We start from the raw sequence: 26,356 nt of genomic DNA, 5'->3' as shown, positions 1-26,356 counted from the left end.
GCTAACTATCTGGAGCTGGTATGAGGAACAGCATGGTTTGTGGCTAACTATCTGGAGCTGGTATGAGGAACAGCATGGTTTGTGGCTAACTATCTGGAGCTGGTATGAGGAAGAGCATGGTTTGTGGCTAACTATCTGGAGCTGGTATGAGGAACAGCATGGTTTGTGGCTAACTATCCGGAGCTGGTATGAGGAACAGCATGGATTGTGGCTAAATATCCAAATAACAATTCAAACTGAAGTAGGCCTATAAGGAAATGATGTTCACGAGGTACAGCGATGAGGAAGGGATTTGACATTCACGGGTGTTTACATTTTTATTTTATTTCTTTCATGTTTTACATAGTTTTTGTTTTTTGTTTTGCATATATATTTGTTTTGTAAAGTTTTTAATTAGTACACTCATTTGAGTAGTGGAAAAGAGGTAGGATTAAATAAGTGTATACTTCCTCCTACTCCTTTTCGAACATGTAAATTGAGTTATGTTTTGCTTTTGTTTATTATTGTTTTTTTTTTCATTTAATTTCTTGAGATCAATGATTTGTTTTGATTTTATATTGTTTGTATTTATTTACATGTTCGAAATAAAGATTTAAAATAAAATTAAATCAAACTATCTGGAGCTGGTCTGAGGAACAGCATGGATTGTGGTTCACTAGCTGCAGCTGGTCTGAGGAACAGCATGGATTGTGGTTCACTAGCTGCAGCTGGTCTGAGGAACAGCATGGATTGTGGTTCACTAGCTGGAGCTGGTCTGAGGAACAGCATGGATTGTGGTTCACTAGCTGGAGCTGGTATGAGGGACAGCATGGATTGTGGTTCACTATCTGGAGCTAGTCTGAGAACAGCATGGAGTGTGGTTCACTAGGTGGAGCTGGTCTGAGAACAGCATGGATTGTGGTTCACTAGCTGCAGCTGGTCTGAGAACAGCATGGATTGTGGTTCACTAGCTGCAGCTGGTCTGAGAACAGCATGGATTGTGCTGAGGAGGGAGTCTGCTGGTCAACATCATCGTACCGGGCGGCTGAAAGTGTGGTCATTTTGGTCATTGTGGTCAGTTTCACGTTCGGTCATTGTGTTTGGTGAATGGTCCGGGTGTATTCGGGCTGTTTGTGTTTTCCTCCGGTCATGACGTGCTTTATCAGGGGGGGGATGGGGGTGTTTTGGATGGGGATGTGGTGGGGATTGATGTGTGGGTGTGTTTGGGGGACTGGCTGTTCCGGGGGGGTTCACATGCCTTCCAGCAACACTGTACTTATTGTACTTATTTTATGCCTATTCTTATGTCTGCACTTTCTACATTGCACTACTTTTATTGTCTTTTTATACCCATTCTTATGTCCTTACTTTATGCATTGCTTTTATTCTGTCAAATGTATGCTAATTTTATGCCTGTTCATTGTATGTGATTTGCTGTGAAGCACTTTGAGCTGCAATCCATGTATGAAAGGGGCTATATAAATAAAGTTATTATTATTAAAGTTATTATAGTGGTCAACAGTGTTAGACTGTGGTCGTACTGGGCAGCTCCTAGTGGTCAACAGTGTCAGACTGTGGTTGTACTGGGCAGCTCCTAGTGGTCAACAGTGTCAGACTGTGGTCGTACTGGGCAGCTCCTAGTGGTCAACAGTGTCAGACTGTGGTCGTACTGGGCAGCTCCTAGTGGTCAACAGTGTCAGACTGTGGTCGTACTGGGCAGCTCCTAGTGGTCAACAGTGTCAGACTGTGGTTGTACTGGGCAGCTCCTAGTGGTCAACAGTACCAGACTGTGGTTGTACTGGGCAGCTCCTAGTGGTCAACAGTGTCAGACTGTAGTCTTACTGGGCAGCTAGTGGTCAACAGTGTCAGACTGTGGTCATACTGGGCAGCCCCTAGTGGTCAACAGTACCAGACTGTGGTTGTACTGGGCAGCTCCTAGTGGTCAACAGTGTCAGACTGTAGTCTTACTGGGCAGCTCCTAGTGGTCAACAGTGTCAGACTGTGGTCATACTGGGCAGCTCCTAGTGGTCAACAGTGTCAGACTGTGGTCGTACTGGGCAGCTCCTAGTGGTCAACAGTGTCAGACTGTGGTCGTACTGGGCAGCTCCTAGTGGTCAACAGTGTCAGACTGTGGTTGTACTGGGCAGCTCCTAGTGGTCAACAGTACCAGACTGTGGTTGTACTGGGCAGCTCCTAGTGGTCAACAGTGTCAGACTGTAGTCTTACTGGGCAGCTAGTGGTCAACAGTGTCAGACTGTGGTTGTACTGGGCAGCTAGTGGTCAACAGTGTCAGACTGGTTGTACTGGGCAGCTCCTAGTGGCCAACAGTGTCAGACTGTGGTTGTACTGGGCAGCTCCTAGTGTCAGACTGTGGTTGTACTGCAGCTCCTAGTGTCAGACTGTTGTTGTACTGGGCAGCTAGTGGTCAACAGTGTCAGACTGTGGTCGTACTGGGCAGCTCCTAGTGTCAGACTGTGGTTGTACTGGGCAGCTTCTAGTGGTCAACAGTGTCAGACTGTGGTTGCACTGGGCAGCTCCTAGTGGTCAACAGTGTCAGACTGTGGTTGCACTGGGCAGCTCAGTGTGTTGATCCATTAGGATTGTGATGCTGCTGTATGATTAATTCAGGGTCTATTGATACTCATATTGACATTCAATGACAATGACGTCTTCATCCCACTCTGCCTCATCTTCATCATCACCATCGTCTTCCGAATCTTCACCACCACCACCACCATCATCATCATTGTCGTCATAATGATCATCCTCTGAATCTTCATCCCTGTGTTTGTGACAGTGACGGTATATGGCCTAAACAGCCCCTCATACAGACACACACACACACACACAAACACACACACACACACACACACACACACACACACACACACACACACACACACACACACACACACACACACACACACACACACACACACACACACACACACACACACACACACAATCTCATATTGTACTCACATTGCACACAGACACAATTTTTTTTAAAGAAATGCGCAGACAGACAGACTCACACAAACACACACAAATAAACATACACAAGCAAACGGTTTCTCTCTCTTTCTGTACACACACACACACACACACACACACACGCACGCGCAGGCGGTCAGACAGTGACATCTCAGCCACCACGCCTGCTTCCAAAAGCTAGAGTTGGTTACCATGGAAACCAGCATCTATCCCTCCCAGCCTGCCTAGCAACCAGCACACAAACTCTCATGTCCTTCTATATCTGTGTCTCTTGCTCTCTCATCACACTTTCTCTCTTTTATATTATTTCTTTCCTGGTAGCATTATCTCTCTGTCTCTCTCACTAGCTCTCTGTCTTTGATCGATTTAATATTTAATGACTAGGTTATTAAGCGACCATATCTCACCAGAAGTGTAGTAGCCTTTTGTATGTGTATGATATATATATATATTTTTTTTTTTGGTATATCAGTCTGTAGTTCCTAGGCTATATATCCAGTATTTTCTATCACTCGGAGCATCTAAGCTCCTGTCTAGATAATAATAATAATACTTATTATTAGTGTTGTTGTTATTATTATTATTATCATCACAATCCAGTTATACTATATACAGAAATAGCTTAATAACCATCATCATCATCATCAACAACATCAATTGACCTTATTTCAACCTTCCTCCATCTTTCAGACTTGTTCATTCAAATGTTCTCGCTCGAGACCCTCCCTCTCTCTCTCATCCCCTCTCTCTCTCTCACCCTCCCTCTCCCCCCCACTCTCTCTCTCTCTCTCTCTACACCATGTTTCCCCCTCTGCTCTCATCCATCCATATGGAGTGAACTCTGTAGATGTGTCGGGGTGCTACCCCGCCAGGATCTTCATCATCCATCATCATCATCTCTTAATTCCGCCTCTCTGGCTGGCGGCATCATCGTTGTTTTGGGGTGGGCTTAAAGCAGGTGGGGTTATTATTATTCTGTTTTGGGTGCTACTGTAAACGGTGACGTTTCATCGTTGTTGTGGATAATACCACCACCACGACCACCGTTCAAGGCAGCTGTACGTTCCACAGTGAAGGAGGGGATTGAAACACGTCGACTTGATGATGAGATGCTGCCTGGCAGCTTGCACTCATGGTGGGCCAGCGAACTTTATTAACGCGACGACAAAGAAATTCGGACCTGACTCGATATATTATGTTTGTTGCGTAATTACGCAGGAGTTTGATCTGTAGTCAATGGAGCGTCGTGCGGGTTCCTTCAGATCCAAACGCGTCGCCGCGCACCTACTACCGCATCGCCGCGCAACGACGAGGTGTGAAACGGGCGTTTGAGTCCCGACTCCCGGTCAACGTGGCTCCTCTCCACGCCGCTCCTCTACCGTTTACGCACCGGGAGGAGGAGGAGGAGGTGCCGGTGCGTGAAGCGGCTTCCACCACCACGGCTCTCGGCCAGCAGCCCCCTGCCCTGTCCTCTCCTCCACGCCGGGAAGGATGAGGGGCTCAGGCCGAGCTGCCGTGGCCGTGATGCGGATGGTAGGCTGTAATAATAACTCCCGCTATGCACGGAACTTCCTCCACAGCGACTGTGTTATCGACGAGAAGACCGTGCTGCTGCAGAAGAAGGACAACGAGGGCTTTGGATTCGTGCTGCGGGGCGCAAAAGGTACCAGGAATAACCCTCTTTTATCACCCCCCCCCCCCTCCTCTCTTCTCCTGTCCTATCCTCTCCGTGTCTCCTCTCCTCCCCTCGCTCTCCTCCTCTCCTCCCCTCGCTCTCCTCCTCTACTCCCCTCCCTCTCCTCCTCTCCTCCTCTCCTCCCCGCTGCTGCTGCCCGGCAGTAGCTGTCCGCTCTGCTCCCGTTCACTTGTCCGTATCTTCCTCTCCCCGGTCCCCCCTTCCTTCATTCTTCTCACCCGTGTCTCCCCCCCCCCCCCCCCCCCCGCTCTCTCCCGTGCTGTTTGTCTGTCATCGTCAGTGACGTGAGAGAACGTACACCGTGTAATATCCCCTTTTAGCTGTTAAGTTAACTTCATTGATAATAATCATGACGACTTTATTGTGAAAATCACCACTGAGAGAAGCAGACTAACTATAGCTGCGAGTTACGTCATTGATTGGAAGTTGTAGTGATTGATTGAAAATGTTATTATTATTATCAATATTTTACCAGATTGCAGAATGGGTACAATACAGTACAAACTCAATACACACAATTGTTAAGGGGATGCAGACCAGAGAAAGACTTTCGTCTTGTTTACATCAGGGTCCCCCATTTTCAATTCATCATAACATGACATACAGGTAGACAGTACTGTTACATCTAGACATTTATGACATACCAGATCTACAAATATACAGTATACAGTACTGTTTTTGAGTACAAAAATAGTCTAAAAAGAGAGTATATACATTTGAGGGGGAATAATAAGTATAGTAGTATAGTATATAGTAGTATAATACTAATAGTAGTATAGTAGTGGCATGTTCTGTGTTCTATACGAGGGTGGAGGTTGCGACGTGTGCCCACCTCTCATTTAAAGGACACAGCCTATGGATTCTATCTGCCTAATTGCCACTGACTTTATTGAATGGTCAAAGCACATGGATACTCTCACCTGCCCGGAGCAGTACACACTAACCTCGTTCCCAGTTTTATCTCCTCCGTGAGATAAAGACTGGTAAAGCACTACGGCCGAACATGTGTATGGGGTAGAATTTCCGGTGTATGTACTTCCCCTGGAAGCTGCCTCTGAACGGACCAAACTTTTCCCGAATCCTGTCGGCAAACAAGCTCGAACGTCCCGGTCATGTAGTAAATTATTCAGGCAAAGCCGTTGCAGTGGCTTAAACGAGGAAATATTGGGCACTTCACACGTTTCTATAATTGTTTTGTCGAAACCGGAAATCCTGTAGCCTGTACTTCCTGTACTTCCGTTTACACACTTTAGGAGGCATAGCTTTACCAGCCTAAGTACACACCCACCTTCCCAAATGACGTCATTGCACCTCTGTTTACACATTCACGTCAACAGAGGCAATTGCAAAGCATTGATTGATTGATTGATTGATTGATTGATTGATTGATTGATTGATTGATTGAAAACTTTAATGAACAGATTGCAGAATGGGTACAGTACAGTACAACTCAATACACACAATTGTTAAGGGGATGCAGACCAGAGAAAGATTTTCGTCTTGTTTACATCAGGGTCCCCTGATTGATTACAAATTATGTATTGTATAAAACACTGCTTGGAAATATAAAAGCAATTTGTCAGTATCAATCCAGACATTTACATTAGCATATTATTTACGAGCAGTTCACAGGCGGGCCGGGGTACAATAATTGCTAGTTGCTAGCAAGTACCGATCCAAACTGAACAGTGTAATGTTGACTTAGACGGTTTGGGGTACATTGGACACACATTGATTGAAATATACAGTAAAAATAAAGTTTTCTCAATTAGATAGACCTAACACGCTCCTATGTTACAATTGCAGCAAATCACATTGCTTTACTTTGATTTCTAGCATTGCTACACACATATTGGATTGTTTTAGCCTGCACTGTAAAAAAAAAAGTTTTTTCACGGGAAATTCACTGTTTTACAGATTACCTTTGTTTTTCTACTCTAAGTGTAAATACCATAAAAATACAGTCAATTACCTTTTATCAAAATATTAACCATTAACTAATTCAGAGCCACGCCCATATGACCAAATTAGGTCTAGATTGCCACCGCTTTAATCAATGGGAGGACAGGGATATTTGCGAACGCTTAAACTATATCTTAAATTATGGCTATGGGTCTAATACACCCGTTGCTTATCAATGACTTGCTTGCAGTCAACATGTACGAAACGGATTGTTTTTTCATCGGTACATTTCCGTTTTATACCGTTTTGAATACGAGTATAGTTTTGGAGATTTCTAGTAATTCCAGAGAAAGACACGATAATAGCCCTTTAGTGGAATACACAAAACACGTTGTAATTTTTCGGCTGATTTATGAATCGTTTTCAAATAAACGCTAGATTATCGATAGTATATGTGTCCTCATATAGAACTGGGGTCTGAAAAATCGCTTCTCCATACTTTGGTCTGCGCGAACCTCACACACACACACACACACACACGCTCCGATGGCGGAGAAAGGAACATCTGATTATCCCAAGATTCTTAACATAAAGGCCTTACCTCACATCTGATGTCATGCAAAAAGATTAATCCAATTCCTGATCGCCATTCCAAATATCGATCGCGTCCATTGATCCAACGTTATAGTCCAAAACACAATGATCCACGATGCTCCCAGTCCCCCCAGTCAATGCAATAGTATCCAGCTGCATGCCCGAGAAGTAAAACCTGGACCGGACTTATTTTTTTGATGCACAGTCCCAGCCAATCCAATCCAATGATGTGCAATACCATCTGGGAGACGATAGGCAGCGGTATTTGCCCTTTGCGAGCTCAGACCCATTCCCAATGATAACGTCATGCTGGATGGATGAAAAATGTATGGATATCGCTAATAAAAGAAATAACGATTAAAACCCGACTATACTCGTGATTGGCACTCAAGCGATGGCGAGTTAACCCGACTATACTCGTGGTTGGCGCTGAATGGGTTAAATAAAGGTTGTAATCTGTAAATGTATTTGATTTTACTGTAATTTGACAGTAAGTATTTGGAAACCGTTGCTGCCAGACATTTACAGTCTTCTGAGCGCAGCTCTGTTAACAGTGCATGGTATCACAGCCATAACCAATACCTGTATCGCTGCATCCGTAGAAGTAGCCACCAGGCAGGGCCCAGGGTCAGGAATAAAGGGGCCTGTTGATATTAGTAATGACTCCCATGGGAGGGGCCTCTTTCTGGGACTCCCAGCACTTACACCTCTGCTGTTCTGGATGTTGCTAGAGGCTTTCAGTACATACTATATGATAAGCTCTCTGTTCTGGATGTTACTAGAGGATTTCAGTACATACTATATGATAAGCTCTCTGTTCTGGATGTTACTAGAGGATTTCAGTACATACTATATGATAAGCTCTCTGTTCTGGATGTTACTAGAGGATTTCAGTACATACTATATGATAAGCTCTCTGTTCTGGATGTTACTAGATGATTTCAGTACATACTATATGATAAACTCTCTGTTCTGTATGTTACTAGATGAGTTCAGTACATACTATATGATAAGCTCTCTCCCGCCATGTGTTCCAGAAATTATTCAGTAGCCCATCATGTCACTTCTCCTCAGTGTTGACTAGAGAGAGCTCTCCCCTGAGAGAGAGAGAGAGAGAGAGAGAGAGAGAGAGAGAGAGAGAGAGAGAGAGAGTGAGAGTGAGAGTGTGTGTGTGTGTGTGAGAGTGTGTGTGTGTGTGTGTGTGTGTGTGTGTGTGTGTGTGTGTGTGTGTGTGTGTGTGTGTGTGTGTGTGTGTGTGTGTGTGCGTGCGTGCGTGCGTGCGTGCATGCGTGCGTGCATAGCTGATTCAGCAGCAGGGTGACATAGGGGCTTATTTAGTGGAAAGAATCTGGTCATATTATATCCAGGGTACAAAATAGTCACACGCCCACCGCCACAGGCTGGTAGATTTAATGTTTGGCCGTCATAAATTAAGGCCTGGGCGCCATCTGGCGGCCAACAAAATCCACTGCATGCGTCGGCATTAATATGATATGAGTAGCCTCCAGCTGGAGGGAGAAATGTCGTGGGAGCGGGCGAAAGTTGCCCAATCTGGAACAATCTCCGGGGCTGCAGCTGGCCCCTATTGGATGCGGGCGTGGTGAGTTGAAACGAAAGTGAAACTGTGTGTGTGTGTGTGTCACGTCTCACGTGTCCGTTCTAATGTTTACAAACAATGAACCTTTAAATGTAAATGAGATGCGCTCTGCTCACGAGATCAAGTTTGTAACATGAGACGCACACGAGGTCTGTCTTCATCCGTTCTTTAGCCTACAAAAAAACCTGCAATCGTGTTTTTGATTGTGCTCTGATATTTAATTTTGCATTTGATTTGACCAAATATGTGGAGGCATATTTTGTACCCTGGTTATTTCGCGTTTGTAACGTCAACATCAGTGGAGGCTGCTGACTGATTAATAATAAGCTCTCTTTATTTCGCGGAGCATAATGTGATTTCGCGTTTGTAACGTCATAACATCAGTGGAGGCTGCTGCTGACTGATTAATAATAAGCTCTCTTTATTTCGCGGAGCATAATGTGATTTCGCGTTTGTAACGTCATAACATCAGTGGAGGCTGCTGCTGACTGATTAATAATAAGCTCTCTTTATTTCGCGGAGCATAATGTGATTTCGCGTTTGTAACGTCATAACATCAGTGGAGGCTGCTGCTGACTGATTAATAATAAGCTCTCTTTATTTCGCGGAGCATAATGTATAATGTTATTTCGCGTTTGTAACGTCATAACATCAGTGGAGGCTGCTGACTGATTAACTCGTAACGTCATAAACCAACTACCAGATTCACTCGTCACTGTACATCAGTGGAGGCTGCGTAACTGACTAACTGATTAACTAGAAACTGCACATTGAGGGGGTTTGAATCACGCTACATCAGTGGAGGCTGCTGACCAGATTATTATTATATTATATTAGGGGTGGACGGTATTATTATTATTATCTATTATTATATTATTATTCCATACAAGGCTGGATGCATTACAGACTCCGCTAACATCCCTTGTTGCCTTGTAGGTGGCAAGTATGGATTTGTTTATCTTGTTTGAAGTTGTTTTAATATGTTCTTTTAATTCTTTTGCTTCCATATTGTAAATAAATTTGCAATAAATTATTTGCATTTAAAACTATTAACGCTGACTCATTCCTTCAGTCCACTCAAAATTATGCTAATATTCCTTATGTTGTTTATGATATTAATTGAAAATAGCATACGAGAGTATTATATAGTAATAATAACACATGGCGATATACTAAAAAGCTATTTATAATTTTTGGCTGGTAAAACATCTGGATGGCTGGTAGTTTTTAAAATCTACCAGCCAAATGGCTGGTAAATCAAAAAGTTAAGTTTGTTCCCTGATTATATCTCATACAGGGGCCACAATTCAATATAGTATTGCAATACTATAAACACTGTGCATATGAATATATGAATATGTTAAACACTGCAATTGTGTCATGTCAAAATGTGATAGTGTTATAGTAGCTAATGGTGCGTTCAGATAGGATGCGACCTGAGCTACGCTCACCGCTGACTAGATGTCATGGAGGAGAGAGCAAAGTAGGCAGGGTGTTCAGGAGAAGAGTAGAACGATAATAACAGCATCTGCGTTGCACTGTTTGACCTCTTAAGCCTGAGCCCTATTTTCTGAAAATCCGCCTAAAAATACATATCTAAGTAAATGGAATATTGCTCCACTTCTACAAGGTCCATTTGCATGTTCCTGGTATCTAGGGACATCTATGGACCTCAGGACATGTATTCCCAGTGTCAGAAATAGTGTGTCTATTACTAGGCTTGCTTAAATTGTGATGAAACAAAGGAGAATATGATTTTTATGATTTTTCTTTGCATCTTTGACAGTGAATAACACCACGCTAAAAATGAGCTCAGTCAGTACCTTCTTGAGATCACGTGTACAAAATATCTGGAAATGAATAAATGAAGATGATTAAACAGAAGGTTTTGTAGATACAGTACTGAATTCTGCCATCCGGACTCATGCAATTTGAAATATTATTATAGAATAGAATAGCAGGCCTATAAATTACCTTATTATAGCGATGTTGCACATCTATGGATCAGGCCAAATCTACTCGTTCCAATGACAGAGTTCAATTTGGGTTTAGTATCACCAGGCGTGCATGAAGAACCGAGAATGAAATCTACTGTATTTACAGTCAGCTTTTTATTTTTGAGACCGCTCCACATTTTGAAAACGGATTTCAACACGGATGGTCGCTAAATGTTCATATAAGGGAGACAAACTAACTGTGCTCCAAACTATGCCAATAACGTTCAGTTTTGTGGTATATAATCCAGAGAAATAAGAGAAATAAAAAATAATAATCAGGAAGTAATTTGCTTCCAGAAAGCTAGAGAATCCTAGGAGATGTCGTTTTTAGAAGTTTCAACGCTCATTGCCCTGTCTTTCCTTCATCATAATGACTACAGAAAAATGGCCGCTCGGATTGATTTCCGGTCGAAATTCACGATCTATTGAATACACTATTCCTAAACTCATATTTCATTAATAACACTTTAACCTATTATTTGGTGAACAAACGTATTGCTGAAAATATACACTATGACTGCTGTTGTGACATGGTTAGGATGTTTACTGTTGGATACATTTGGGGGGAAAAACGAACATTATGTCATACAGTCTAGACAGATTGATTTATGACGTGATGTCATTTTGGGACCGGTAAGAGGTTAAACATACCTGGCATTCCTCATAGAAGCCACCATTGTGTTGAAATTCTGCCCAAATCTTCTCTCCTGTGTCTCCCCTACTCTGTCTCCCTCTCAGCCTTCCTACTGTCTCAATAAAGAACCTTCTCTCCTGTGTCTCCTCTACTCCATCTCCCTCTCAGTCTTCCTACTGTCTCAAAAAGGACCTTCTCTCCTGTGTCTTCCCTACTCTGTTTTTTGATTGATTGATTGAAAACTTTATTAACAGATTGCAGAATGGGTACAATACAGTACAGCTCAATACACACAATTGTTAAGGGGATGCAGACCAGAGAAAGACTTTCGTCTTGTTTACATCAGGGTCCCCCATTTTCAATTCATCATAACATATATGACATACACGACATACAGATAGACAGTACTGCTACATCTATACATTTATGACATACCAGATTTACAAATACAGTACTGTTTGTGATACAAAAAGAGTCTAAAAAAGAGAGTATACATTTGACGTAGAAACTGTACATTGGAGGAGGTTGGGTAGGTGGGGGGGGGGGTTGGGTAGGTGGGGTGGGGGGGGAACTGTACATTGGAGGTGGTTGGGTGTGGGGGGGGGGTTGGATAGGCGGGGTGGGGTGGGGGGGGGGGGAACTGTACAACTGTACAAGCAAAACTGTACATTGGAATATCGACAAAACCATACTTGGTTCCAAGAAGAGGGTCTCGTGTATTATTGGGTTAGGACATTTACTGTACATTGGAGGGGGTTGGGTTAGGACATTTACAGGGGCCAGTTTCGAATTGCAGTCTCCCTTAGGTGCTCCTTGAGAGTGGTTTTGAAAGTGGGTAGTGATTCACATTCCTTTACAGCTTTGGGTAGGGCGTTCCACATTGATGTGGCATAATTGCGAAACGTGTTTAGTCCCTTGTTTGAGCCAAAGGCTGTCTCTCTCACCCTTCCTACTGTCTCAATAAAGAACCTTCTCTCCTGTGTCTCCTCTACTCTGTCTCCCTCTCAGCCTTCCTACTGTCTAAACAGTGGACTGCCCACTTAGGGCTGTCTTAAATACTTCGAAGCTTCGTTCGATGGGCATGGAATTCGAATATGAAAATAAAATTCGATAATAAAAAAAAATATATATATATATTTTTTTGCAAAATCAACTCTGCCTCTTTTTGTTAACTACAACAAGCAATGCTGTTTGTTATTTAAGATGAGGTCGGACTCGGCACTGACAGATTTGTGTTCATTGTGCTGCTTTTATAAAGCCTCAAATGACGGCTTACGGCTTAGTTTGTCTAAGATTTAAAAAGGTTTAAACTTTACAGCACTGACAACCTAAAAAAAATTTAAAATCTCAAAGCTTTGAATTAAAATCGAATCTCGGCCCCGAAGCTTCGAATTCCAAAAAAGCAATTCGAAGGTCAGCCCTATGCCCACTCAAAACATGTCTCAATGAAAATCATAAAACAGTATTGCAAAACAAAAATAACGAAAACGGTATGTGTTACAAAGGATCAGATTAAACCGAATATATATATTTATTGATTGATATATATTGCATGGTATTTGTATGTCGTTTGATATCCCTTGTATATTCCTTGTACATATACACGGAATATCCCTTTAGCCTATTACAGACCATAATATTTCATTCTCCTATTGGACAGCGGTCCACAGGCGCCAGAGCCGTGCCTCCAGAGTCAGGTTCAAAGCCACCGTCAAGACATGTCTGTACATGCCCGGCCTTGCCCAGGGATACGAGACAGAAATGAGGTTGGCACTAGATTGTTCGCCGTGCATATAAATATGGCGCAGGTGAATACAGAAGTAGAGTTACCCAATAAGTTGAAGCCTCACCCACGATACTCCGTGCGGTGAAGTATGGCCTGTTTGGCCCCAAATAGAGCATTGAGACCGCGTGCGAATTAATAACTGAATTGTCAGAGTTTGGCGCTATACCGTCGAGTGCGACATATTTCTATTAAGTCAGTAATAGTCTATTTGTGTATAGTGTATCGTGCGGCTAAAGTTCTACAGTGACCAGCATCACCAACGCTTCCTCGTACCAGCTAGAGTGCTTATCCAGGCTGGGCTGCTTTCATGGCGCTTTCACCCGAGGAGACCTAGACGAGAACCGTGTGGACATGTACACTGGATTAATCTACCCGACGACTACATAGCCCTTTGCGGCTGGATTATATTTGTTTTGGTCCTGTGATTTATGGAGCGGAGAATCGCCGACGCCTACACGTGTGGGATTTACCCTGTGAGAAGCCACGTCGAGTCTGCGCCTCAGAGAGCCTGAGGCCGGCTAGCTTTCTTCACTGTGGAGCTACAGTCTACGGAGAACAGCTGTATTCGTCTGTGGATCAAGAGACTATTGCACCGTCTCCTGTACTTGGAGTCTCCTTAGTCATCGTTGACCAGACTCTCTACTACCGACAGATCCTCTACCCCTGCTGGTTTACAACCGGGGGGACCCTTCCAGTATCTCCCGCTATATATTACTAGTGTACCATAGATATAATTCCCTAAGATTCAGGTTGTATAATTACCTCCTGCGTAACCAGAGAATGGACATTCATTATTGATTTGCCTACGCACATTCCTTTGCCTTATAAGCGCATCCAAAGTAAAATAGAGAAGTATATTATGTACCTTTTGCTGCAATAAATACTTAATTACCATTTGGTGTGGAACCGATTCATTGTGGGAAGTGTTCATCATATTTATATATCATGTACTGTATGGCCAGTAATTAAAGTACATAAAGCGGTAGTGGTTTAATGATACCATACTTATCAATACAGTCAGGGAATTGTACCCCTCAGTTACAATTGGTCCTTCGAGCCGGAGGGTAACTAGTGTAATATTAATATAGTGGTATTAATATTGACATGGCCTATGATGAACACTCCACAAAACGGTTTTCCTAAAGTAGATCGCCCGCAGCGTAGACGGCAGACACCTCAGTACTTAGAGGATTACGTTGCCAATATACTACCTAGCTTTCTACAGACGGTAAACGCGGAAAAAGTAGATAGTAAAATTATGTCCGACCCTATCGACCAGGCTACCCCGCCAATAGAGGCCCTAGTGGGTTCTAACGTAACTGACCAAGCTCACGGTAGGGACCAGGAGGGACCCGACATGACTTTACCCCCCGCCAAGACCGAAGAAGTAGTCCCCGGAGAGCTCCAGGATAAAGACAGCCCTCCAGGGATGGAACTCTACCCGCTACAAGAAGAGGAGAGCACCCCGGAGATGGATCTCCAGGACTCGCCACAGGAGAACAGATCTCCAACGAGTACTGCCAGGAGCGGATCACCTCAACCAGCGTCTTCCCCCAGCGAGGCGGACAAGATGCTGGCACAGGCATTCCTCGCCAGCCTAGCAGCCTCAACAGAGCGCGATCGACTCCAAGCACAGACGCTTAGTGAGCGCGAACATTCTTCCATGGAAAGAGAACGCCTTCAGGCGCAGCAACGGAGCGACGAAGATCGTATACGTCTAGAGATTAGACGCCTTCAGACGGAAGAGAATATGGTAAGGGACCGGGCCGAAGCCCAGCGCGCCGCCGCCGAAGCCCAGCGCGCCGCTGCCGGTGCCCAAAGAGAAGCAGAGCCCGACCTCGCTCTCACCAAGCGCGAAGCCGAGCGCGACCGATTACAAGCGCAGATAATGGAGCAGCTGATCACCAGGGCAACACCCCCTCCCTCCGCACGGGGTTCCAGGGCCTCGTCAAGACAAGGGTCAAGGGCACCCTCCCCTACCCGATCAAGCGACCCTGAGCCCGACCACCAGAGAGAGCCTATACCCCCCTCCGAACCCCTTCCCCGACCGGTCCAAGTGAGACCCAGCTACAAGGAAGAAACGGTCTACACCGCGGAGAGGCTAAATAGACGACTACAGGATCTAGAGGACCTGCCAGAGGAAGAAGAAGAGGGAGAGGAGGAGAGTCAAGCCCGACAGCAGCACAGTACTCCACAGGACCAGGAGGTCCAGTACAGCCCAGGCTCTACCCCCGCGGCTCTGCGCTACAGACCCCCAACTCAATTCACGGGTGAGCTTGACGCACGACCAGCCCCGAGGAACAGCACCTGGATACGCGGGCCATGGTACCCAGCAGGTACCAGCCCACTAAGAGGCGTAAGAGGAGACTCGCCTAGGAGGCCTCTCTTCCAACGCTCACCGATGTGCCAGCCATCCATGGCATCATACATTGGCACACCGACGTTTCCGGAGTTCACCCACGAGAACAGAGCACAGTACACGGAGCTACGAATGTGCTTAGAGACAATGATGTCCGATGTAGCTGATGAACCGTACAAGTATGCTATCCTACTGAAGCACCTCAAGGTGCCCCGAGCGCACAATATAGCGCTGGCCTATGCCACCTCTACTACCCCATACACAGCGGCTCTAGCAGCACTCAACCAAAGATATGGACGCATATGGGACTACGTAATACAAGAGATAAGGCATATTGACCGCCTACCCCCAGCCACAGACAATCGCTCACTAGATGACCTGTCTATCAAGGTACAATCCCTGGTAGGGATGCTGGGGGCGCAAAGAGAAAAGGGTATGCACGAACTGTACGCAAACTCTAATGTCGAGAGGATTTTAGAGAAGCTTCCGCCCGCCCGACAAGAGCGCTTCAGGCGGCAAAGAGACCACCGTGATCCTAACGGTCCCGAGCCATCCCTCCTAGACCTAGCCGACTTCCTGGCGAGAGAAGTCAACAGCCTACGGTTGGATACGTTCATGCGGAGCACCCCAAGCTCCAGAGAGGGACCTAGGAGAGCAAACGATGGCCGAAGATTGGTGACCGTCATGCACCAATCAGAATCAGTACCGAGCAGCAAGAACCACAGTACCCCCTCGATGAAAGAGAAGTGGAAGATGGTGTGCCCGTACTGCGAAAAGGAACACTGGTTGTCACAATGTGACACGTTCAAGAAGATGACCGCCGACGAGGTGAGTCAATGGATAAAGTCCAACCGACGCTGTTACCGATGTGCGCGCAGTCACATGGCAGCCGATTGCCGCTTAAAGAAGAGGTGTAGTCGGTGTGACGGAGCCCACCTAGATGTCCTACACGACAGTAACAGAAGAAAGCCTGCACCCTCAAGCAGCACAAAGGCAAGTGTTATGTACATTGACCCCGCCAGCAGCGGGGGCGCCCGGGTGCTCTTAAAGGTGGTCCGCGTAACACTGAGTTACCAAGATAAGGTCATGGACACTTACGCCGTCCTTGACGACGGGTCAGAGAAGACCCTTCTCCTCGCGTCCGCTGCGGCCCAGCTGGGGCTGCGGGGGAGCGAAAACCAGATGACGATTCGGACAATAAGAAGAGATCTAAAGACGATAAAGGGCGAGAATGTCTCCTTCACTATCGCAGCAAGCGGGCAGCCAGAGAGACGGTATAGGATTACTAACGCTTTCACCAGCCAAGAAATAGGCCTGTCGCAGTACACCTACCCCATCGCCAAGCTGATGGATAAATATGTGCACCTGCGTCAACTACCTATACCGCTCATAGACGGTGCCACCCCGACCCTGCTGATAGGCTCCGACCATGCAGACCTCATCGTCCCGATAGACCGGGTCCACACAGGGCCCAGAGGCTGTCCTGCAGCGGTCGAGACCCGCCTAGGATGGACATTACAAGGCCCCCTCGCTAAGTCTCTTAACCGAACAGCAGCCACTAACTGCCTCCACTCCAGAGTGACAGAAAAAGACACCACCCTCCTACAGCATGTCGAGAGGCTATGGACACTAGAGACAATGCCCTTTAAGAACGAAAAGAAAGACATTCGTTCCAAGGAAGACATTTACGCTATAGCCCTCCTCGAGCAGGGGACAAAGAGAGTCAAAGTCAACGGAGTGATGAGATACGCAACTCCACTCCTGAGGCGAGAGGGTATGCCTACCTTCCACGCCCCAAAAGAAGCGACGGAGCGGTATCTATTGAACACAGAGCGGCGCCTAGCCAGAGACCCCGCTCAAGAGACTGTGTACCGCGCTGAGATTAACAAGCTAATCACAGCGGGACACATAAAGAAAATTGACATTAAAGAGGCCGATCAGACGACCGAATCATGGTACGTGCCGCACCACAAAGTCCACCACAACGGCAAGGATCGTATTGTGTTCAACTGCAGCTACCAGATCGGATCACAAAATCTGAATAAAGAGCTCTTGCCCGGCCCAACACTCGGCCCCTCTCTACTAGGCGTGTTACTACGTTTCCGCCAAGACAAGGTGGCCATCAGCGGCGACATCAAAGGGATGTTCCTGCAGGTGAGACTAGTGGAGGAGGACAAGCCCCTGCTGCGGTTCCTATGGAGAGAGAGGATCGGGGATGAGCAACCAGCCATCTATCAATGGGAAGTCCTCCCTTTCGGAACCACATGCAGCCCATGCTGTGCTACGTTTGCACTGCAAAAACACGTCGCAGAGGACCCAGCAGCTGATGAAGAGGTCCGACAAAGTGTAGGAAATAGTTTCTACGTGGACAACTGTCTGCAAAGCGTCTCGACGCCAGAAGAAGCCGAGGCCCTTCTACTCAAGCTCCGCGCCTCCCTGATCAAAGGCGGCTTTGATCTCAGGCAGTGGGCCAGCAGCGACCCGCAAGTATTGCGCAGCCTCTCCCCCGAGGACAAGGCAGCAAGCAGCGAGACCTGGATGGCGACCATCCCAGGAGAAGCCCAAGAAATGACATTAGGACTAGTCTGGCGCTTCAAAACAGACTCGCTCCATTATAAACACACACCCCTGACCAAGGAGCAGGGAAGGTCGACTGCACTACCGACCACCAGACGGAGTGTATACAGAACACTCGCCAGACAATATGACCCGTTGGGATGTATTCTACCTTACACCACCAGGGCAAAGATGATTGTAAGAGCGTTATGGGACAAGGACCAGGGCTGGGACGACCCCATACCCGAACACCTTGCATCCACATGGAGAGAGTGGGAGACGGAACTCAGCTCACTCCCAGGTGTCAACATACGCCGCAGCTACTTCCCACCCACAGTGAGGCCGGAGACGTGCCAGATGGACCTGCACGTCTTCAGCGACGCCTCCGAAGTAGCCTACGGTTCGGTGGCCTACTTGCGTGCCCGAGAGGAGGGAGGAGAAATACATACTGCTTTCATCCTGGCTCGCTCAAGAATAGCCCCACGAAAGCAACAATCTATCCCGCGTCTAGAGCTCTGCGCAGCCCTAGCAGGAGCGCAACTCGCCACGTTAATCCAAGGTGAACTCACCATTCCGGTGCAAAGAACAATCTTGTGGTCAGACTCCACGACAGTACTCACATGGATCCGGTCTGATTCGTGCAGATACAAGGTCTTCGTGGGAGTCAGAGTCACAGAGATTCAAGATTTAACAGAAGTAGCAAGCTGGAGGTATGTGGACACAAAACACAACCCAGCTGACGTCATCACCCGGGGAATGTCCCTGGATGACCTCACCCGTCACAACCTATACAGTGACAGGCCAGAGTTCCTCAAGCTCCTGGAAGAAGAGTGGCCTACACCCACCCCACGGGAAGCGAGTAAAGAGGAGGCCGAAAACAAGAAATCTATGTTTTGTGGATTGAACACACTCGTCTCCACAGACCCCGACATAGACGATTGCCTCACCCTAGAGAGTGCGCAGCTAAAGACATTCCTGTGGCACCACCCAGAGGTTCAGCTCACTACTGACATTACAGCAGCTGACTACGAAGAAGCAGAACATCTTCTACTACAACGAGCCCAGAGAGACTCGTTCCCCGATGAGCTAGACTGTCTACACTCTACAGGGAGCAAAGCCCGTCCCATCAGACAGCAGACTGCTCCACCTAGCCCCCGAGAGCGACGCCCATGGTCTCATCAGAGTGGGTGGTCGTCTGCGGAGAGCTCCAGACTTACCGGATGACGTCAAGTACCCGATAGTCTTAAACAGCCGACACAAGGTCACAGAGCTGATCATAAAGAAATACGACGAGGATGTGCATCACGCCGGGGCAGAGAGAGTCTTCGCGGAGATCAGACGTCGTTATTGGATACTGCAAGGGAGAGAAGCAGTGCGGCGCTTCCAGCGAACCTGTCTAGACTGTCGTAAGTGGCGAGCGCAGCCCAGTATACCCCGGATGGCTGACCTACCTCCCTGTCGCCTCCGACTCGGCGACAAGCCTTTTCACTCCACCGGTATGGACTGTTTCGGCCCGCTGTATATAAAGAAAGGAAGAGGAACCGAGAAGCGGTGGGGTATTGTATTCAAATGCATGACCACCCGAGCGATGCATATAGAACTCCTTCCAACCATGAGCACAGACTCATTCCTTATGGCCTTCCGAAGATTCACATCGCGGAAAGGCAAACCGTCTATATTATTGTCTGATCACGGGACAAACTTCAAAGGCGGAGAAAGAGAGCTGAGAGAGAGCTTCCAAGCTATGGGCCCAAAACTTAAGACCCACCTCGCTCCATCCCAGATTGACTTCCAGTTTAATCCCCCGAACGCACCTCACTTCGGTGGAACTTGGGAACGAGAAGTACGTTCAATAAAGACAGCCCTGTACGCCGTGCTTGGGGCCCAGACCGTGGCGGAAGAAGTCCTAATGACAGTCCTCACGGAGATCGAGGGAGTATTGAACTCAAAGCCCCTCGGTTACGTCTCAAGTGATGTAGCAGATGTCGACCCAGTCACCCCCAACACACTCTTGATGGGGCGGCTGGACCCCGCGCTACCACAGACAATGTACAGGCCTGAAGAAGCGAACGGCCGAAGAATGTGGAGGTACAGTCAAGTATTGGCTGACAAGTTTTGGAACAGCTTCCTACTCCACTATCTACCGTCTCTACAGACCCGCCAGAAATGGGTGAAAGAGAGAGACAATTTGACAGAAGGAACAGTCGTCATGATTATCGACCAGTCACTACCCCGAGCTATGTGGCCGGCTGGCCGCGTAAGCAAAGTGATCACCGGTGCCGACGGAAAGGTCCGAGCAGCCGAAGTGCTCGTCCAAGGACGGATCTACACCCGACCCGTGGCGAGGCTAATAGAACTGCCAAGGCTCCCCGATACTATCGATGACGACCATGACCCCATGACTTTGTGAACTGCCCGACCCCTCACAACAAATATTGAGTAGTGGACAGTGCGGTTAATCTGTCTCTGCTTAGCTAATTAGGTGGGACTAATTAGGAGGCGGCTGTTACAAAGGATCAGATTAAACCGAATATATATATTTATTGATTGATATATATTGCATGGTATTTGTATGTCGTTTGATATCCCTTGTATATTCCTTGTACATATACACGGAATATCCCTTTAGCCTATTACAGACCATAATATTTCATTCTCCTATTGGACAGCGGTCGGTCCACAGGCGCCAGAGCCGTGCCTCCAGAGTCAGGTTCAAAGCCACCGTCAAGACATGTCTGTACATGCCCGGCCTTGCCCAGGGATACGAGACAGAAATGAGGTTGGCACTAGATTGTTCGCCGTGCATATAAATATGGCGCAGGTGAATACAGAAGTAGAGTTACCCAATAAGTTGAAGCCTCACCCACGATACTCCGTGCGGTGAAGTATGGCCTGTTTGGCCCCAAATAGAGCATTGAGACCGCGTGCGAATTAATAACTGAATTGTCAGAGTTTGGCGCTATACCGTCGAGTGCGACATATTTCTATTAAGTCAGTAATAGTCTATTTGTGTATAGTGTATCGTGCGGCTAAAGTTCTACAGTGACCAGCATCACCAACGCTTCCTCGTACCAGCTAGAGTGCTTATCCAGGCTGGGCTGCTTTCATGGCGCTTTCACCCGAGGAGACCTAGACGAGAACCGTGTGGACATGTACACTGGATTAATCTACCCGACGACTACATAGCCCTTTGCGGCTGGATTATATTTGTTTTGGTCCTGTGATTTATGGAGCGGAGAATCGCCGACGCCTACACGTGTGGGATTTACCCTGTGAGAAGCCACGTCGAGTCTGCGCCTCAGAGAGCCTGAGGCCGGCTAGCTTTCTTCACTGTGGAGCTACAGTCTACGGAGAACAGCTGTATTCGTCTGTGGATCAAGAGACTATTGCACCGTCTCCTGTACTTGGAGTCTCCTTAGTCATCGTTGACCAGACTCTCTACTACCGACAGATCCTCTACCCCTGCTGGCTTACAACCGGGGGGACCCTTCCAGTATCTCCCGCTATATATTACTAGTGTACCATAGATATAATTCCCTAAGATTCAGGTTGTATAATTACCTCCTGCATAACCAGAGAATGGACATTCATTATTGATTTGCCTACGCACATTCCTTTGCCTTATAAGCGCATCCAAAGTAAAATAGAGAAGTATATTATGTACCTTTTGCTGCAATAAATACTTAATTACCATTTGGTGTGGAACCGATTCATTGTGGGAAGTGTTCATCATATTTATATATCATGTACTGTATGGCCAGTAATTAAAGTACATAAAGCGGTAGTGGTTTAATGATACCATACTTATCAATACAGTCAGGGAATTGTACCCCTCAGTTTCAGTATGCATATTTTCTTACACATCACCCCTTCTCCCAGCTGGTCTCTCTCTCTCTCTCTCTCTCTCTCTCTCTCTCTCTCTCTCTCTCTCTCTCTCTCTCTCTCTCTGTCCCTCTCTGAATCAGAATCAGAAAGTTGTCTTGTTGTGTATCACATCTGCATAGTCTTGTCTACACTAGCCAGGGTTTAGCGATGTTGTGGCCTTGTCTCCACTAGCCAGGGTTTAGTCGTGCTGTGGCCTTGTCTCCACTAGCCAGGGTTTAGCCATGATGTGGCCTTGTCTCCACTAGCCAGGGTTTAGCCATGCTGTGGCCTCGTCTCCACTAGCCAGGGTTTAGCCATGCTGTGGCCTTGTCTCCACTAGCCAGGGTTTAGCCATGCTGTGGCCTTGTCTCCACCAGCCAGGGTTTAGCCATGCTGTGGCCTTGTCTCCACTAGCCAGGGTTTAGCCATGCTGTGGCCTTGTCTCCACTAGCCAGGGTTTAGCCGTGCTGTGGCCTTGTCTCCACTAGCCAGGGTTTAGCCGTGCTGTGGCCTTGTCTCCACTAGCCAGGGTTTAGCCATGCTGCGGCCTTGTCTCCACTAGCCAGGGTTTAGCCGTGCAGTGGCCTTGTCTCCACTAGCCAGGGTTTAGCCGTGCTGTGGCCTTGTCTCCACTAGCCAGGGACACAGCGAGTGTCTCCATTGTCTTTAGAACTTGGCCAGACCTGGCTGAACCCTGGCTGAGACAGACACCGAAAGACTGCCTAGTAACCATAGAGACCATGGCTAGCCCCAGTCATGCAGAACATAGCTAATAATATTATCTCTGTTTATGTCTGTCTATCTGTCTGTCTGTTTGTGTCTGTCTGTTTGTGTCTGTCTGTATGTCTGTATGTCTGTCTGTGTATAATCTCTTTCATTCTATCTATCACTGATTGACTGTGTGTGTGTGTGTCTATCTATCTATCTATCTATCTATCTATCTATCTATCTATCTATCTATCTATCTATCTATCTATCTATCTATCTATCTATCTATCTATCTATCTATCTCTCTCTCTCTCTCTCTCTCTCTCTCTCTCTCTCTCTCTCTCTCTCTCTCTCTCTCTCTCTCTCTCTCTCTCTCTCTCTCACACACACACACAGACTCACAAACACACACACACACACACACACACACAGTCTCACAAGCATACACACACACACACAGACACTGCTCACACAGTCTCAAGCAATTGTGATCAATCATGATGTTCTTTAGCCATAAATATGTGCGTTCTATAGACTGTATAAATATGCGTTTGTAATTGTGATGTACTGCTCTCTCTCTGTGATCACACTCCCCCCTCTCCCTCTCTCTCTCTCTCTCCCTCTCTCTCTCTCTCTCTCACTCTCTCTCGCTCTCTCTCTCTCTCTCTCTCTCTCTCTCTCTCTCTCTCTCTCTCTCTCTCTCTCTCTCTCTCTCTCTCTCTCTCTCTCTCTCTCTCTCTCTCTCTCTCTCTCTATCTATATAGTCTGGCTGTATCTCTATGTGTGTCTGTCTGTCTGTCTGTCTGTCTGTCTGTCTGTCTGTCTGTCTGTCTGTCTGTCTGTCTGTCTGTCTGTCTGTCTGTCTGTCTGTCTGTCTGTCTGTCTGTCTGTCTGTCTGTCTGTCTGTCTGTCTGTCTGTCTGTCTGTCTGTCTGTCTGTCTGTCTGTGAGTCTATCTATGAATTCTGTTGTAGTTCTGAGGCCAAAACGGACAGGGTTATTCCAGGAAGCAGGCGTATGCACTTTGTCTGACAACTTCAAAAATATATCATGAAACCACTTTTAAAAACCACATTCCATAACCTGAGCGAGTTTAGCTCTTTGAAATAAATCACTTTTTGTCAATGAAATCAACAAATTGATTAACGGACTATGTATTTATTTGAGTTAAGGACAGTCCTATACGTATTAGCTCTGTTGCCCCCCCCCCCCCCAAAGAAAGATAAAAACAAAACTTTAGTTTGTTTGACATTTGGTTGTAATGGTTTATTTCTTTTGACTAATAAATACTAGGGGCTAGATCCACAAAGAATGGATTACACGGTGCTAATTGCACCCAGTCATGGGACCAAAGTTTTGTGAGCAGAAGCGCGTGCACGCACACGCACGGATGTGCACCGCGCATGCACACAGGAATTGCACGGTGATTGATTGAATGAAATTTGTATTAACGGATTGCAGAATGGGTACAGTACAGTACGGCTCAATACACACAATTGTTAAGGGGATGCAGACCAGAGAAAGACTTTCATCTTGTTTACATCAGGGTCCCCCATTTTCAATCATAATTAATTGTAAGTAAGGGTGCAATTAGCACCGTGCAATCCATTCTTTGTGGATCTAGCCCTAGGGTTCGGATATCGGCCCTGATATGACTAAAATAGCCAGATCGGGTATCGGAGACAATTTTAATAATTATTATTATTGTTTTATATTTTATACTTTTTAGTTTTTTTTTGTTATTTAATTTTAATAATAAATAACAATTCAGTACATTTATATCTATGTGTTAATTTGTTACATTTTGTTTCACTAAGTTAGGAAAGTAATGTTTTAAGTCAAGCCTGATGTTGCCTTGCACAAAAGAATGATCCCAGTCTCTTCCAGACAGTGAGGCATACAGTTTATTAATTGAGCAATGGGTATCGGATCGGTACTTGGTATCGGCTGATACCCAAAGCCAAGGTATCGGTAACGGGACTGAAAAAGTTGGATCAGTGCATCCCTACATGAAACAACCTGAATGTTTTTAATTATAAAGCATTTAATCCATGTATTATTTATATATTTCTTATGTTGTTTGACTTTGCTATATTTAATACTACCTGGAATAAACAATACATAAATACTTGAACACTTGAATTCACTTGACAACTTCAAACTCATTACGTCTCAATTACTCTCAATCCAAATACATACGTACGTACAGAAGACTGTTTATAGTTTTGGAATATTATATGTGAACATAAATGAATCAGCTTTTTATCTCAGTCGAGTGGCCCTTTCAAGAAAGATTGACTGTGCCAACTAAGCGTCTTCTGGGAATGACATTGTCCTGACCTGCTTACTTAGAGAAGAGCTGTTTCACTCCGTGTTCTGGCAGCGTCCCCGTTGTACCAGCATACCTCTGAGGCTTGGAAGCATTTTTATTGAGTCTGAATCCAGTATGGAATGAACTATGATTTGCTTATTGAATCCAAGTCCTCAAATCACTTTTTAGGTAATTGTGGTGGAAGGACGTCTGGCTTCCCCCTCAATACACGTCCTTTTGTCTCTACCTAACACCTACACTGTAAACATTTTTATGTTTTTCATGGAAATTCACTGTATTATATTACAGATTACTTTTGTTTTTCTACTTTAAGTGTAAATGCCATAAAATACAGTAAATTACCTTTTATCAAAATATTAACCATTAAATAAAGGTTGTAATCTGTAAATGTATTTGATTTTACTGTAATCTGACAGTAAGTATTTGGCAACCATTGATGCCAGGCATTTACCGTTTTCTTGCAGATTTTTTTCTTACAGTGTACCCCACTAGTCTAACACTCAACCCTACTGTACACCAACTAGTCTGACACTCAACTCTACTGTACCCCACTAGTATGACACTCAACTCTACTGTACCCCACTAGTCTGACACTCAACCCTACTGTACCCCACTAGTCTGACACTCAACCCTACTGTACCCCAACTAGTCCGACACTCAAACTACTGTACCCCACTAGTCAGACACTCAACTCTACTGTACCCCAACTAATCCGACACTCCAACCCTACTGTACCCCACTAGTCCGACACTCAACCCTACTGTACCCCACTAGTATGACACTCAACTCTACTGTACCCCACTAGCTGGACACTCAACCCTACTGTACATCAACCCTACTGTACCCCACTAGTATGCCACTCAACCCCACTGTAACCCACTAGTCGGACACTCAACCCTACTGTACCTCAACCCTACTGTACCCCACAGTATGCCACTCAACCCTACTGTACCCCACTAGTATGCCACTCAACCCTACTGTACCCCACTAGTATGCACTCAACCCTACTGTACCCCACTAGTATGACACTCAACCCTACTGTACCCCACTAGTATGACACTCAACCCTACTGTACCCCAACTAGTCCGACACTCAACCCTACTGTACCCCACTAGTATGACACTCAACCCTACTGTACCTCACTAGTATGACACTCAACCTTACTGTACCCCACTAGTCTGACACTCAACCCTACTGTACCCCAACTAGTCTGACACTCAACCCTACTGTACCCCACTAGTCAGACACTCAACTCTACTGTACCCCAACTAGTCCGACACTCAACCCTACTGTACCCCACTAGTATGACACTCAACTCTAATGTACCCCACTAGTATGACACTCAACTCTACTGTACCC

At 46.0% G+C, this 26,356-nt stretch overlaps 1 protein-coding gene across 1 annotated transcript in view; it reads left to right on the top strand.

The window, feature by feature from the left end:
- Positions 1 to 26,356, top strand: part of LOC311245277 (SH3 and multiple ankyrin repeat domains protein 2-like) — a gene marked incomplete at both ends in the record, with an annotated part of 187,162 nt that overhangs the window by 73,797 nt on the left and 87,009 nt on the right. Inside the window, 1 exon segment of the mRNA XM_084335113.1 lies at positions 4,554 to 4,636. Coding sequence (XP_084191239.1) covers positions 4,554 to 4,636 — 83 coding nt within the window.

Source organism: Notolepis coatsorum (genome assembly GCF_963971535.1).
Source record: "Notolepis coatsorum genome assembly, chromosome: 18".
Taxonomy (NCBI): Eukaryota; Metazoa; Chordata; class Actinopteri; order Aulopiformes; family Paralepididae; genus Notolepis; species Notolepis coatsorum.
This window is presented reverse-complemented; position numbering and strand designations above follow the sequence as displayed.